The sequence below is a fragment of the Vespa crabro genome, chromosome 1, assembly GCF_910589235.1.
Source record: "Vespa crabro chromosome 1, iyVesCrab1.2, whole genome shotgun sequence".
NCBI lineage: Eukaryota > Metazoa > Arthropoda > Insecta > Hymenoptera > Vespidae > Vespa > Vespa crabro.
In genome coordinates this window covers 15,884,824-15,896,352 of record NC_060955.1, presented here as the reverse complement: position 1 = coordinate 15,896,352, position 11,529 = coordinate 15,884,824, and the positions used below count along the sequence as shown (strand labels likewise).

The following is an 11,529-nucleotide window of genomic DNA, read 5'->3' as shown; positions in this document are numbered from 1 at the left end:
GCAATTACGCATAGAAAAAGTGGTACAGCGATAAATCAAACGGTTTAATTCATGCAAATAGAAAAATATAACGATCGAATATCGCAATGAATGCTATCGTATCAGTATTTGTCAATTTCTGTTTTATCTTCAAATGGACATTGACAGGATTGTATTTTTAAAAAGCAGACCCCGATAAATGGTTATTAATCAAATAACAGCAGAACTAGTTTATATTATATTTAAAAAATAAACATATTTAACGTTTACTCGTAGTAAAATTCTTATCATTCCTGCTCACTTTCTTAGCAATCAAAGTAGTTTGAATAATCAGAGCATACGGCTGATATCTTTGAACTTGCAGATTGTAATGAGTGAAACTGATAATTTCCTTTCCTTAATGAGAATTCATTAATGAAATGATTATCTTCACTGGTTAAACTTCTTTTTTTTTAATTAATATCATATTTGCACGTAAAATAAAGTATATATTTTTATTAATTCACTGTATTTAGCTTTTGACATATAAAAATTCTTTTTTAAATAGAAGTTTGTAGAATCGCATATAGAATCGGTTAAATTTCGATTGATTTCGAATGACCATCGGTATAAACATATATACGATGAAGAAGCAATTTGTTCCGGTCACTTTGATAGACAAAGAGTGGCGAAAAAACGGGGATACTGTATAGCAACTTTCGTGGCAAGAGCGATATTCATTCCTTGCGAACTCGCAGTCTGCATTCGTTCAGCACGATCGCGGTGTGCTTTCAGACGCGCTCACTTTCTTCGAGTTCCTCCGCAGGATCTCTCCTCAAACGATTACGAGTATTATCTCTGCCTCTTTTCTCTCATCAAATTTTAATCGTTTCTTTAATGCCTTTGCTTCAGATTGCAAAGAATTAATAAAATTGTCGAAGATGTTTTTCGAGTGCGTATTACAATGAAAACAAAAGTAACGATAACAACGGCGAAAACAAGACAACAATAACGATATGTAACGACGAATCTGTATTTATTTCTAATCGATTGAAAGAATCGTTAAACAATTTCACGTGCAACGGACATGAATTATTTGCGCTGTGGATTCGTAGCGATTCTTCTTTTCCTTCTCGCGATGGTCGATTGCACCATGATGAAAATCATTCGAGACGATCATTTAAGTAAGTTCAGATGAAGTTGCGAGTATTTGATTTTTTCTAAAAAAAAATTGTTATAAGAAAGAATTTTGCTACCAAATTTTTCTAGGAAACATTTTTCAATGTTTAATATTATTAATGTTTTATTAATATTTTACTTCGTTTCCTTGTTTTATCTCAAAGAGAAAATTTTTAATTCAATCCTCCTCTGTGAATTAAATTTCGATCGGTCTCGCATGAGAATTCGCAGAGGGCAATTGAGGAAGAACCAAAGTTTTTGAAATAATAGAGTGCGGATGTCCAGCAGCATCTCATAGGCAACCACGATCCACAACTTTTGAGAAGAATAAAGTAACATCCACGACGTCAATGACGTCCAATCGACAAACGGCTGTTTCTACAACTATCTCTACGACGGGACGAATCTTTAACGGAAAACCCAGTAGAAGAGGATCTTGGCCATGGCAAGTCTCTCTGCAGCTACTACATCCAAAATTAGGTTTTATCGGTCATTGGTGCGGTGGAGTTCTCATCGATCCTAAATGGGTCATTACGGCGGCACACTGTATCCACAAGTTAGCATCCTACTCGAATAATCTGAGCATTTCAAAAAGTATAAAAAAAAAGTGATGTCATCAATCTTTTTGCTCTTAGCGATCTCTTTAATCTTCCAATCGGTGCCTTATGGACGGTTGTGGTTGGAGAAAGAGAATTAGATTCCGGTAGTCGTGGATCAGCCAGATTACCCGTCGAACAAGTGATACTTCATGAGAGATTTAATAATTATGTTCACGATATCGGTGAGTATATGTTACATCAAAAAAATGGTAATACTTAAACAACGAATGGAATATCAATTAATTAATTATACGAACTTGCGTCAGATTTAGAAGTAAAATAAGAATCACACATGTCAGTAAATAGTACATATATACCAGCCACCATTCAAGGTGATTGAATAAACAGAAATATATAGAACACTGATCGTATATTTTTTTTATCTTTTTTTAGCTTTAATGAAACTTGCTAGACCAGCGCCTCTTTCCAAAGTAGTGAAGACGATATGTCTTCCAGACGCGGAGGAAAAACTCACGGACAGCAATTGCGTAGCATCCGGTTGGGGTCGTTATGGACCTTCACCATCTCTCTCGACTGCACTCCTCGAGGCTTCGGTGCCATTGTTAAATCTCGAAGAGTGCTTACACGCTTACGGAAAATCCGTTCCTATTGTTAATGGCCACTTGTGTGCTGGACACATTGATGGCTCTTCAGGAAGTTGTGTTGTAAGTATTGACGTATAGTCATAGTTAAAAAGAGCATAAATAGAAAAGAAAATTATTTAAATCAGTTTATTCTTTCTAAAAATAAATTCTCGTATCACGCTGTCCCATTTTCCGACCGAATCGAACCAAGTGCTGTACTAAGATTACTATTATAATGTCTTCTTTCGATACACTCAAGCAAATTGTACCCCGGCGCCTTTCGTCAAATTAACATTAACTCGTTTGAGATTGGATTATATTGACATGTAAATAAAATAAGAAATAAGAAAAAACAGAAAAACAACATTAGAGGATAGCATCAAGAAAATGATGTTGCTTTTCTTTCTTACACTTTCTCTATTTCTCTACACCGTGTGTAATGTTTTTTTGTGAAAATACGAACGCAACGATTAGTCTGATCGATCTATCGTCATGAAATGGTCGATTTTAATGATTATGCGACGCATCAGTCCGCTCATTTATACTGAATCGGATTTCACGTCGAGTAATAGAGCATGTTTTATGTTTCGAAAGTGCTAATTCAATTCTGATTAGTCTTCTCTTACGCTTTCACGTAATAAAACATCGTGGTTACAGTGTGCTTGTGGTATTAATGCTATCAACATAATCGGTAAATGTTGAATCATTTTTAAAACGTTTACTTTATCTATCTGTTTTTGCATCAGGGAGATTCTGGAGGCCCCCTACAATGCCGTCGTTCAGACGGTGTCTGGCAATTAGCCGGTGTTACTTCTTTTGGTTCTGGATGTGCTAGACCAGGATATCCCGACGTTTACACCAGGATACAGCACTATTTGAATTGGATAAGAAACATTATCGACAATGATAGTGACATATAGATTATTATTCATCGTGATTGGATTATATGAAGCAAGTTACAATTTATAGATTATATTCAATTATTGCATGTTTGTATATATGTACGTATGTCATGTATGCACAAAGTGAGTCACATAAGTTATTAAAAGTCAATATCTATAATGTTTACAATGTATTAATAATTTATGTTTTTTACAAATAATTTTTAAAATCTTTGATGTAATCTTTCCGAAATTTTTCGATTTTTACTATTGCTACATAATGAAATAATATTTTGTAAGAACTGCGCCATTCTGAACTTTTGCTGAATGTGTTTATATACATTTTATTTTTAATTTTACGTTATATTTACAACGTACGATAAAAAAGACATTTGTTACCTGTATAACTTAAAGAAGAATGAAACCTAATAGAAAACTACCTAGTAGGAAAAAAGTGTAACGGAAACATTCTCTTCTTAACTTTCGAAAATAGCTTTTCGAAGAAAAGCTATTTGCCAGCAGATAGAAAAATTCATCCGCGTACTATTGCGATTGATATTCGTTTCCATACTCGAGACAAGGAGATCTGCATTTATATAGGATGTATTACGAACTTCCGTTTTCATAGGGACGTTGCATAACATCAACATTATATATGTAATACAATCAAAGTGGTTGCGCTTCTTCGATGAAATTAGAAATATCGATTTATAGCTAGGCGTACGCAGTACAGTCCAAGTATCCACGTATATACATATTATTACATTGAAGTGAATACATTAATTAACGTAATACGAAACACTCAACGTAGGAAAGCCTACGTAAGAGTATCTACCAATAAAGCTACTCGATGCATCATCTGAAACAAGAAATCGTATTAAGTATTATTGTTCCAATTTGACAATAAGTGTAATTTAATTTTAAATAACTCTATTACATTCTGTATACTAATTATTATTATTGTTGTAATATATATGTTACATATAGATATACATGTAAATATATTGTCTTAAAAAAACAAATGAGAAGCAAGACATTATTATAGAAACAAAGTATGATATTGTATATATCTTCTATTGATATAATTATAAGAAAAAGCTAAAAGCCTGTAGTTGAAGGGTGAAGTTTTAATTCTTTGGTACTAAGTTCGCAAGTTTAATAACGTAGTTAAATTCTGTGTTATCGAACAGTAAATGCATCAGGTATGAGCCAGACAGCTATTCAATTATTTAATAATATATTTATCGCATCGTGTTATTTTAAGAATAATGAAAATATATAGAATAACATTATATTATTTAAATAATCTTATCATGCTCTTTCTATATTATTTCCCTAAGTTTCTTGATTCAAGTACTTGATTAAAATAAGCAATCACAAAATGAAATCATTAATCGAACTAATATGATAATAATCAACATAATAAATTATTATTATATACATATTATTTTATCTGTTTTAGTCATATTTACTCGAAACGCGTCATTTATCATACACACACACATACACACACACACACATTTACCAATTATATTATATGCCTTGTTACGTTATTGCGCACCTGGTGTTGTCAGTATTACTGTTCCATTTACATAGGAAAGATAGAAATATGTTCGGACTAATTAAGCGTTATAATGAAATTTCTTTGCTGCTTAGATATCCACCACATGTGTCATATTTTTTTAATGTCATATAATAATGCACACCGATAATAAAATAACATTTACTTGAGAACTTAACGTTTAGATAACAACAAAAAAGCTAATATGAATCAGTCTTTGTAATTTGATATTAAAACAATATATAACAGAGTAGCGCAGACTTACAATTAGGTAGAAATTTTGTCGGGGGTAAATATTAATTTATACCATTAGTTGATTAACTATAGAATTCTTTCCCTGGGGACAATGCGAAAGGGTGTGCCATTTAATGTTAATAGCCATATTGTACCACTATCGTAAATAACATACAGACTTAATCATAAAAAGTTCCTTTTTTAGAGAAAAACAAATCACTTTTTATTTTTATTTTTATTCTATAAAAATATATAATTTGAATAAATAAGATATTTAAATATATATTTATCAGGTTTAAAATTACGTAGGTATATTTAAATCTACAGATTTATCCCGCGCAAGCCAAAAGTGGATCACGTGACCCTTACTGTATACGTCATCGTAGTCGCCTGAAAGACAGAAAGGGACGCCAAGGGTAGATTGGGAGCGGCGTGAAGAGGGAGGGTACGAACCAGCGACGACGCACGAATACACTCCACCTCTCGCGTCCATGGCGAGCGGTACAGTCGGGAGTGAGAGTGTACGTTCTCAATCAGTAGGACACTTTCATCGAGCTGAGGAAAGTGAGGGAGACCGTCATTTCTTCGAGAAAACCTAGGTGGGAAAGAAAAAAAGTGGTTAGAGACGATTAGATGGGGAAAGAGAAGTGAAAGACGAGAATCGCGAGAAGAGAGTGTTCAGTAGAAAGAAGAAGAGAGGGAGAGAGAGAGCATGGAGAAAGGGAGAGACAGTGTTGCAGTAACGTCGACTCATCGTAAAAACATGTTTCAATTCCAAAAGAGATCGTAGCTTGACTCTATTACTTTCTCTTTCTTCCTTCCCCTTCTCTCCTTTTTTTTCTTTATTTCCGTCGTCTTTCGAATACCTATAGGATTCGAATCGAGATATATACGCGAGAAAGTAAAGAAGAAACGAGAAATGCGAAGGATAGAGACGCGACATTGACCGCAGAAACAGGCAGGAAAAGGACGCGAAGGAATAGAATCGGTTTCTCATCGTGGAAGGGAAGAAAATGATGACGACTGCACGTGCAGACGCGCTCAATACGAAAATGGAAAAAAGAAGGAACGAGAGGGAGACTCGATGAAACATTTCCTGAAACGGTAGACGGAAGAACGTCGCCGGGGGAAGCCTTTTATTCCAAAGGGAGTCCCTCGGAAGGGAGAAAACGGACGCGCCGACTACTGCGACACGAAGTAAGAGACGACGTTGAATGCTTCGATGCTATTATATTAGATTCTTTTCCGTGATCCGATTACAATGTTATTTCTTTTGACCTTCGATTTTCTTTTCTTGATTTCGAGAACTAAAAAGTAACGCGCTTTAAAGGTAAATTTTTCGCGAGAAAAATGGGTGCGTCGAGAAAAAGAGGGTTTAACGAATATCGAATTGATTCAAAATGGCTACGTCTTTTATAGTCCGCATCGTAACGTAACAGAACGATACGTTTATATTTATGCTTCAGCAGAATGGAATACGTTGGTAACGGTGATTTTTACGATGCCGACGATGGACAAATTCAAATCAGGAGAAACGTTAATTCGAACTTTTCGTATAACCTTCATGCACTGATTATGCCTTTTTGAACTTGAAATAATACAGAATGCGTTAGATTGTACAGTACGTAACAAGACGACGAATTTGTATGACCGTTGAAACGTTTCTTTCGATCATTTAATTTTTTTCTTATATCTATTAGTTTATAATCTATTTATCATCGTTATTCGTTTTTTCATAATTTCTTATTTTCTTTTTACAACATGTACATACAATCACATATATAGGATGAGTCATTCAATTTGTTAAAAGTCAATATTTCAGTAACTAGACAAAATCTCGAATAAAAGAACTTTCAAGCAAATTTTATAGAATTTTTTCCTTTTTATATGTAACAATAATATTTTTTTTTCTAATATGTATGATGTTATAAATTAGATATCCTATATACTATTTACAAACGTTTGAAAATTAAGCTTTTCTGCTCTTTTCATTAATTAGTTTGTTCGCTCAAAACATCTTTATTTCAGGTACGAAAATAGACAAAGCTATTAACTGGATGATATAAAAGGACTTTCGTTGGCTGATCAAACATGAACAGAAACAACAACAATAACAATAACAACAATCATAATAATAACAACAATAATAACAATATGTCATTAACCACACCGCCAGCGATACATGTCGGTCCGATAATAACGCCAGGTTCGAATGAGACCATTTCTATAGTGATACCGTTGTCCGCTCAATTGGCCACTGTTTCCGGACAAAAGGTCGAGAAAGCATCTTGTAAGGATTGTGGGAAGGATGCAAAGCAACGTTCACCGAATGGAGCTACACCGCGAATTAGAAATGATAAGACGAAGGGTTGTCCTTATCCCACTTGTACACGATACGGTCGCGCTTTTTCAAGGGCACATGATTTGAAGCGTCACATTGCACGACATGAAATGCGGAAAGAAAAGCTGATGGATGGTGAGAAGGGACAACTGGTCATCGGTTGCCTTGAATATGCAAAGAATCTCGTAAACGATTCTGCTTTGAGGACGAACGAGTCCTTTAAGACAGAAATTCCTAGAGATACAGAAACTAACGTTAAAACGTACACATGTCCTCGTTGCAAGAAAAGATACTTAGAGGAAGGCAAATTTAAGGCTCATCTCGCTATGCATGACAAGGTAATCATTGTCAAGGTAATCACAGATAATAAAATTACTTTTAACATTGTATAAAACTAATATCAATCCTTGATCTTCAAATATATAATATCGAAATTTCAGACAATGGCGAAGAACGTATGCACTCTATGCGGGTTACAACTTCAGAATGAAGCCGATATGCAGGAACATATGAAGCAACACGCGGGTGCTATCTTGCACACTCAGTCGGCCCAGTCGATGCCACAAAATGAAAAGGAGGATGATTTCCTTCTCGAAGAGATGCTTCTACTGCATAAAAATCCACGAAGAACATCGTCTTCCGAAAAAACAGTCGATGTTGCTAGTGGCAAAGTCGCGACAAAAATTAGGTGCGACTACTGTTCGAAGACTTTCAAAACAAAATGGACATTGAGCTCCCACGTAGCCGCACACGAAGGTCGTTATCAGTTTGATTGTGCCCAGTGCGGCAAGAAATTTGTGAGAAAGAGTCATTACGAGGGACACGTACGTTCCCACGAAGCAGCGAGGCCTTACGTATGCGAGCAGTGCGGAAAGACGTTCAAGGAATTGAAGCACAGACGCGAACACACCAAAAGAAAGCATCCTGGAAATCAGAGTGCTATACAAAATCTCTTGGATAGCATCAGTCCGTGTGCATCTGAGGAAGTGCCGGTCGATCAAGCTAAATTTACTCTCTTGATGCCGGTGAACTTTACCGCTTAACAATAAGACGTATCGAATGTATTGATTTAAAAGCTTTTTCTCTCGTATGTATATCTAGAGATATGATAGACTTTACGTTGAAATCTTTGTTAGTTTTCTGAAGATGCACCGATAAAAAAAAAATTAGCATTAATGAGTTTCAATTTCTTATATATGGCGTATTGAACTTTTTTTCTACATAGTCTTTATATATCTTTTTTAATGGTAAAATCAATGTATTATGTATAACAATGATGAAGTTATTAAATTATTCTTTTGTTTTGTCTCGTCGAAAATTCTTATACAAAATTTTGTTTTCGAAAAATTCGAAAGAAGACGAATAAATCTTAAATTTGCTTACGATGGAACAAAGAAGATAACAAATAAATGTAACGTTATTTGCTGTGCACCATTTCTAGAATATTTTAATAAAATTTTAATATCGATGTGTCGACGAAATGCCAGAGTCATTAACTTTATTACTCGTAATTTTAATACATCTATAATATCATCCTAATAGAATACAAATATTATTATATTACTTCAATATTAGGGAATAATTTTATATTTATAGGTAATAGCGGGTATTTACCAAGAATCCTGCGATTTGCGTTTTTATAACATTACATACTTTTAAAAATATTAATTGTGTTTAAACACGATTATAATGAACGAACTATTTCAAGGAACGATTCTTTTGTTTTATTATAGCAGATATTATATGACATTTTAGTTTTTACTAAATTTTCACTCGAATATATTTTAATAATAATATACGAATATATTTATTTTCTAACGACGAAACGATATATTACGTTGATATGTTTAACAAAATAATAATATTTCGTTGGCTATATTTGTACAAAATTTGAAACGCAATACGAAAAGACAAAATTTTATCCAAATTAAGAACATAGCTTTTATTAGGATTTCTTTTCAAATGAACCCAAATAAGCGTCGAAAAACATCATCGAGATGCAAAGAGCAGAAGAATATGCAAAAGCATACGGTCGATGAAAGTTTTTACTACCACACTCTGGACACACTTCCACCAGAAGTTTTAGAAATAGTATTACGTTTATTACCCTTACATGATGTAGCTACTGCAGTTCGTCTAGTGTCCAGGTGGAATATCTAACGAATATTCATTGAAATATAATAAATTCTCACCTTGATAAAAATATGTTGATATAATCACTATCATCATTTATTTATTAACAGGAATAAGTATTAATCGGTGATTCATATTTGTAATCAGTTATTATACTTGCATTTTTAAATGTGATTACCGGTTAATATTTATACATAATAATAGCAAATAAATCAAAAGACCATATGATTTTTTCAGACGTTGTTCGAACGTCGCTACGATAGTTTTGAATACTTCATTTCTTATTGCTGGTACAAAACTTGAAAGTGCAATGAAACATACAGAAACAATGATAATGAAAGTTAAGACAGGTGCTGACCTACTAACCTTCAGCAGAGTATTCAATATCCTAGAAATGGTCATGGCACAATACAAGATGCTCAGAGCTGTAACTTGGAGATATACACATCCTTCAAAACCAGAGAAATTTTCACGACTTTGTTTTTATGCTGGTAGTCTGCTTGATAATTTAAATAGTTTGCTTCATCGTGCTATAAATTGTCCTGTTTCTTTATTTGGGCTCCATCCGCCAGATTCTAGCATTATTTTCTTTATATCTGATTGCAAGCGCTTTATGAACTATTTTGAAAAAAATTCTGAATGCAAAGTGAACAGGTAAAAAGAAATATACTTATATGATAAAATGCAGAAATATATAAATGAATAAAAGATAAATGTACAATACCTCCTTTTCCAAATATAATTTTTATTTTCTATGTACTTACAAAGTAATTTTATGATTAGATCTGTTTTGGTGTCCGGATGTAAAGCTATAGATGTTCTAGACTGTCTTGCAGAAGGACGTCAAGTTTTATCATTTAATATATTGTCTAATGAAGGAATCAAAAATGGTATTATTAGTATGAAGCTAAAATATGTAATAAAACGAGCTTGGTTCACTTGTCTAAAAATTCCAAGTATACCTGATGAAAATTCTTGGAAAGACCAGCAGCGTTTTATGTACCTCAGATTACGTCGTTTAGTTAGCAGTGTCAATGAACATTATTATGAAAATTTACAATATGAACGAGAATTACTTTTTCAGGTAACATTTATGTTATAATGTGATGACTAATATTTTTATTTTTTTATACAATTTTATATTGTCATCTTTTAATAATTATTGCTATATAAAATTTAATTAAAACTCATCATATTTTTTATCTTAAATAACTTTCTTTCAATTTACATGAAAGTATAAATATTTTCATAATTTCATACATACAATATTAAATAAAAAGCTTTGTATATAGGAACCGTCCATACCACCTCCAAGAATACCACCAGTATCCACATATTCTGGTTATGGAGAATATGGTGGACAATTTTTTTATTATGGGAACATGAATAAGTATGCTTATGAGAGCAAAATCAAATCCTTACCAGTAACTGATCACGAAAATGTCCAAGAAGATATTGAAAAAATTCATGGAACACCTTGTTTCAATCTCATCATAGCTGTAGAATTAAAATGTTCACTAGAACTGGCACCTTTTACTGTAAGAACTTTATTGCAGTCCAATGAGCTAGAAATATATACGAAAACAACTAATCGGCCAGAGCTTTATTTAAAACTCGATATCATGTGTCCTGCTTCATTGGCTAATAGATTACCAGGAAATTTTACTTGGGAGCTTAATAGTTCTCGTCATATACGTCATTCTTCTTAGTACATTACAAATAAATTTTTTAATTATAACACAAAACAGAAAAATGGTATACTTTTGTTAGAATTGATGTAATCTTTTGATAAGCAAAAGATATTGGAAAAATTGCTATATAATTTTTAAATTTTTGACATATAATCTATTATATTTTAACATATAATCTATTATATTAATAAGAATCAAAATTTTTATCATGTTTTATATATTATCATCAAAATTTTGATTATATGTTTATAATTTGTCAGGAATTCATTTAAAAAGCATCCTTCTAAAACTAAAAATTTATATATACTATAAACTATATACTAGATTTTATCTTCCAATAACTTTATTATAATGTCTCATTTACTTGC

General features: G+C 32.9%; 3 protein-coding genes and 1 long non-coding RNA gene across 7 annotated transcripts; 3 read left to right on the top strand and 1 right to left on the bottom strand.

The window, feature by feature from the left end:
- The first annotated feature begins 634 nt into the window (after window positions 1-634).
- Window positions 635-5,645, top strand: LOC124431041 (chymotrypsin-like elastase family member 2A). The gene is made up of 6 exons (XM_046978411.1): window positions 635-1,142; window positions 1,408-1,693; window positions 1,773-1,918; window positions 2,130-2,401; window positions 3,067-4,110; window positions 5,324-5,645. Exons 1-5 carry the CDS (start codon window positions 1,046-1,048, stop codon window positions 3,238-3,240), a joined length of 975 nt encoding a protein of 324 aa, XP_046834367.1. The 5' UTR covers window positions 635-1,045; the 3' UTR covers window positions 3,241-4,110; window positions 5,324-5,645.
- LOC124431020 (gastrula zinc finger protein XlCGF57.1-like) lies at window positions 5,470-8,818 on the top strand. Of its 3 annotated transcripts, none has more exons than XM_046978391.1 (3): window positions 5,470-5,595; window positions 7,025-7,690; window positions 7,778-8,818. In XM_046978391.1, the coding sequence occupies exons 2-3, from the start codon at window positions 7,088-7,090 to the stop codon at window positions 8,378-8,380; spliced, it is 1,206 nt and encodes a 401-aa protein (XP_046834347.1). In that variant the 5' UTR covers window positions 5,470-5,595; window positions 7,025-7,087; the 3' UTR covers window positions 8,381-8,818. The 3 variants fall into 3 exon arrangements, with proteins under 3 accessions (XP_046834347.1, XP_046834354.1, XP_046834339.1); XM_046978398.1 differs by having other exon boundaries at window positions 5,480-6,193; window positions 7,025-7,675; XM_046978383.1 differs by having other exon boundaries at window positions 5,480-6,193.
- Window positions 8,819-9,258: 440 nt separating this feature from the next.
- Window positions 9,259-10,994, bottom strand: LOC124431069. Of its 2 annotated transcripts, none has more exons than XR_006943905.1 (2): window positions 10,893-10,994; window positions 9,259-10,339 (listed from the first exon to the last, which is right to left on the bottom strand). It is a non-coding gene; the product is annotated as an uncharacterized LOC124431069 (long non-coding RNA). The 2 variants fall into 2 exon arrangements; XR_006943904.1 differs by lacking the exon at window positions 10,893-10,994 and adding an exon at window positions 10,433-10,570.
- Window positions 9,300-11,409, top strand: LOC124431065. The gene is made up of 4 exons (XM_046978473.1): window positions 9,300-9,484; window positions 9,708-10,124; window positions 10,254-10,554; window positions 10,763-11,409. Exons 1-4 carry the CDS (start codon window positions 9,300-9,302, stop codon window positions 11,177-11,179), a joined length of 1,320 nt encoding a protein of 439 aa, XP_046834429.1. The 3' UTR covers window positions 11,180-11,409.
- The last annotated feature ends 120 nt before the right edge of the window (window positions 11,410-11,529 follow it).